A 2,694-nucleotide genomic window follows, 5' to 3' on the forward strand; every position below is an offset into this window, starting at 1 on the left:
CGCAATGAGCTGGACCCCTTCTCTGTCCACTTCTACATCTTCTTTGGGCCCAACGTGTCAGTGCCACCCGACCGCCCTGCTGTCTTCGTCATCAACCTTCTACCAGTGCTGGACAGTGGTGGGGTCCTCAACCTGGAGCTGAGGCTCAATGTGGTGAGGTGGCCATGCTGTGCCCTGGACAGGGCATGACAGCCTGGGGAGGATGGGCTGGGAGGTGGGTGATGTCAAGGCTGCAGCAGGGTGAGGAATGAGATGTGGGGGGGTCTTGGATCATGGGCCATGGTTTGGGATCTCTTGGGTGATGGAACACAGATTAGAGTGCTCCAAAAGCCGGAAGAGGGTCTGGATTTGGGGTGTTCTTGGGTGATGGGCAGTGCATTAGGGCACTGCTAGGTGGTGTGCCATGACCTGGGTGCTGTCACGGCAGGGGACATCCCCAGCACTAGGTTAGGGACATCTCTTCCTCTGCTGACAGAGCTCCCTGTGTGGTGAGAATGTGACAGTGTTTGGATGTCTGAACCATGAAGTCCCACTGACGTCTGCTGACAATGCATCGGTCACCTGCGAGACAGGTAGGTTGGTCTATGTAACTCCATCCTGCCATGATTGGTGGGGTCACATACCCCTCCCCACCTCCACGGGTGTGGCGACAGGCTGGGTGGGAGACAGCAGAGACCATTGTGGCATCTGGCACAGGGTGCTTTGTCCCCATCCTACCTCTGCCCAAGGGAAGGGGCTGCCTCCTGCCCTGCTCATCTGGAGTGCTCCTGGCCCACAGAGACCCTGGCAGGCTTCCTGCTCTCCGTCAACACCACGGCCAGCCTCAGCCGCCTGCGGATCCCCTACCCCCAGACGGGCAGCTGGTACCTGAGCCTGCGCTCACTCTGTGCCACAGAGCATGGGTAAGAGCCCTGCATGTCCCCCTCCCTGTGCTCCCAGAGGGGATGTCCCAGCCATGATCTGCATCCACATGTGCCATGGGTCTATGGGTGTGTTTAGCCCCTACGTGTCACCACTCACGTGGGTGCACGTGGCTTTGCAGGCTCTGTGTCACCATGCAAGTGCCTGCGTGGGCACAAGAGGCTCTATCCTGCGCCTGCCTGACCATCTGTGGGTCCCTGTGGCTCTTCCTTCTGTCTCACAGTTTAGGAAGCACCTGTCAGCTCACAAATGCCATGCATCTCTCAGTGCCTGCCCATCTCTGCGTTTCCATCTGGAGCTGCAAAGGTGCTGGATGTGACCAGAGCCTTGTGTGTGGGTGGCATTGGACAATGGTGTGCTGTGCCTGCTCTGACCCACTCTGCTGCAATTCTAGTTCACGCGAACTTGCTGCTTGCAAGTTGGTCCTTCCCTGGCACGTTCACACACAGGCATTGCAGGGCATGGTGTTTTCACAGCAAAATTCAAATAAAATAGCAGCCATCGGAGTGCATGATTAAATCAAAGTGGGTCTAAGTGTGGCCACACTCCTCCTGCTGACCCAGTCTGGCACAGATAGTTGTGGCAGGCAAGATCTTCGGCACCCAGCTCTCAGCTATCATACGAAGCACCAAAGCTGCTCATTTCTCTGTTTGCCCAGTCCCTGGGTTTCTCATCACCTACCAAGTGTGACGAGTGTCTCTGATGGAGGCAGGAGCTGCTCAAGGGATGTAGGACAAGAGCTGACCCCTTTCTCCTGTGCTGCAGGTTTGAGCCCTGCATCAATGTGACGGCTGAAGTGTATCTGCGTGCCTACCTCTCGCCTTGCATCAATGACTGCGGCATCTATGGCCAGTGCAAGCTGCTGCGCACCAACAACTACCTGTATGCCGCCTGCGAGTGCAAAGCTGGTGAGAACTGCCCCACTGCACCCACTGCACCCAGGGACATCCCCCAGCATCCTTCTATCCTTCCTCAGGATTGTGTACCCCATTAGTCCATCCACAACAGCTCTCCACAGGGTGCTGGAAAGGGGCTTCCCCACTCCCTCCCCAGCCCCTGAGAGTGCTTTAGGGGTGACAGCATCTCTCCCCGGCCACAGGCTGGAACGGCTGGGGCTGCACTGATAACGCCGAGGCTTTCTCCTACGGCTTCCAGCTCCTCTCCACGCTACTGCTGTGCCTCAGCAATGTCATGTTTGTGCCTCCCGTGGCCATCGCAGTTCGCAGTCACTACCTCCTGGAAGCTGCCGTCTACATCTTCACCATGTTCTTCTCCACTGTGAGCATGGGGTGCGGGTGGCTGGGAGGACAGCTGAGGAGCTGGAGCTGTGTGGGGCAGTTCTCACACGTTTTCTCCTCTTGCCCCAGTTTTACCATGCCTGCGACCAGCCGGGCATTGTGGTGTTCTGCATCATGGAGTACGATGTGTTGCAGTTCTGTGACTTTCTGGGCTCTCTCATGTCCGTCTGGGTGACCGTCATCGCCATGGCCCGACTTCAGCCTGTGGTCAAACAGGCAAGTGCGGGGGATTGCGGGGTGGGCATGGAGGGAACAGATCCTGACTAGTGCCTCGCTGCCCCCCAGGTGCTGTACCTGCTGGGGGCAATGCTACTCTCCATGGCTCTGCAAATGGACCGGCATGGGCTCTGGAACCTGCTGGGTCCCAGCCTCTTCGCCTTAGGGATCATGGCCATTGCCTGGGTAAGGAGATGCTGTCCCTGTCCTCTTACACTGAACTGTGCTCAGCAACCTACCCAGTCTAGCCCCACTCACC

The 2,694-nt window shown here is 57.7% G+C and overlaps 1 protein-coding gene across 1 annotated transcript in view; it reads left to right on the plus strand.

Annotated features, from left to right (window-relative positions):
* The window catches only part of TMEM8B (transmembrane protein 8B), a 6,320-nt gene that overhangs the window by 2,995 nt on the left and 631 nt on the right, over positions 1-2,694 (plus strand). Inside the window, exons 6-12 of the mRNA XM_009868097.1 lie at positions 2-153; positions 476-572; positions 779-902; positions 1,687-1,829; positions 2,021-2,199; positions 2,289-2,435; positions 2,505-2,621. Of these exons, the coding sequence (XP_009866399.1) occupies positions 2-153; positions 476-572; positions 779-902; positions 1,687-1,829; positions 2,021-2,199; positions 2,289-2,435; positions 2,505-2,621 (959 nt within the window). The remainder of the gene's footprint in view (position 1; positions 154-475; positions 573-778; positions 903-1,686; positions 1,830-2,020; positions 2,200-2,288; positions 2,436-2,504; positions 2,622-2,694) is intronic.

This window comes from Apaloderma vittatum, unplaced genomic scaffold (assembly GCF_000703405.1).
Source record: "Apaloderma vittatum isolate BGI_N311 unplaced genomic scaffold, ASM70340v1 scaffold35434, whole genome shotgun sequence".
Lineage (NCBI taxonomy): Eukaryota > Metazoa > Chordata > Aves > Trogoniformes > Trogonidae > Apaloderma > Apaloderma vittatum.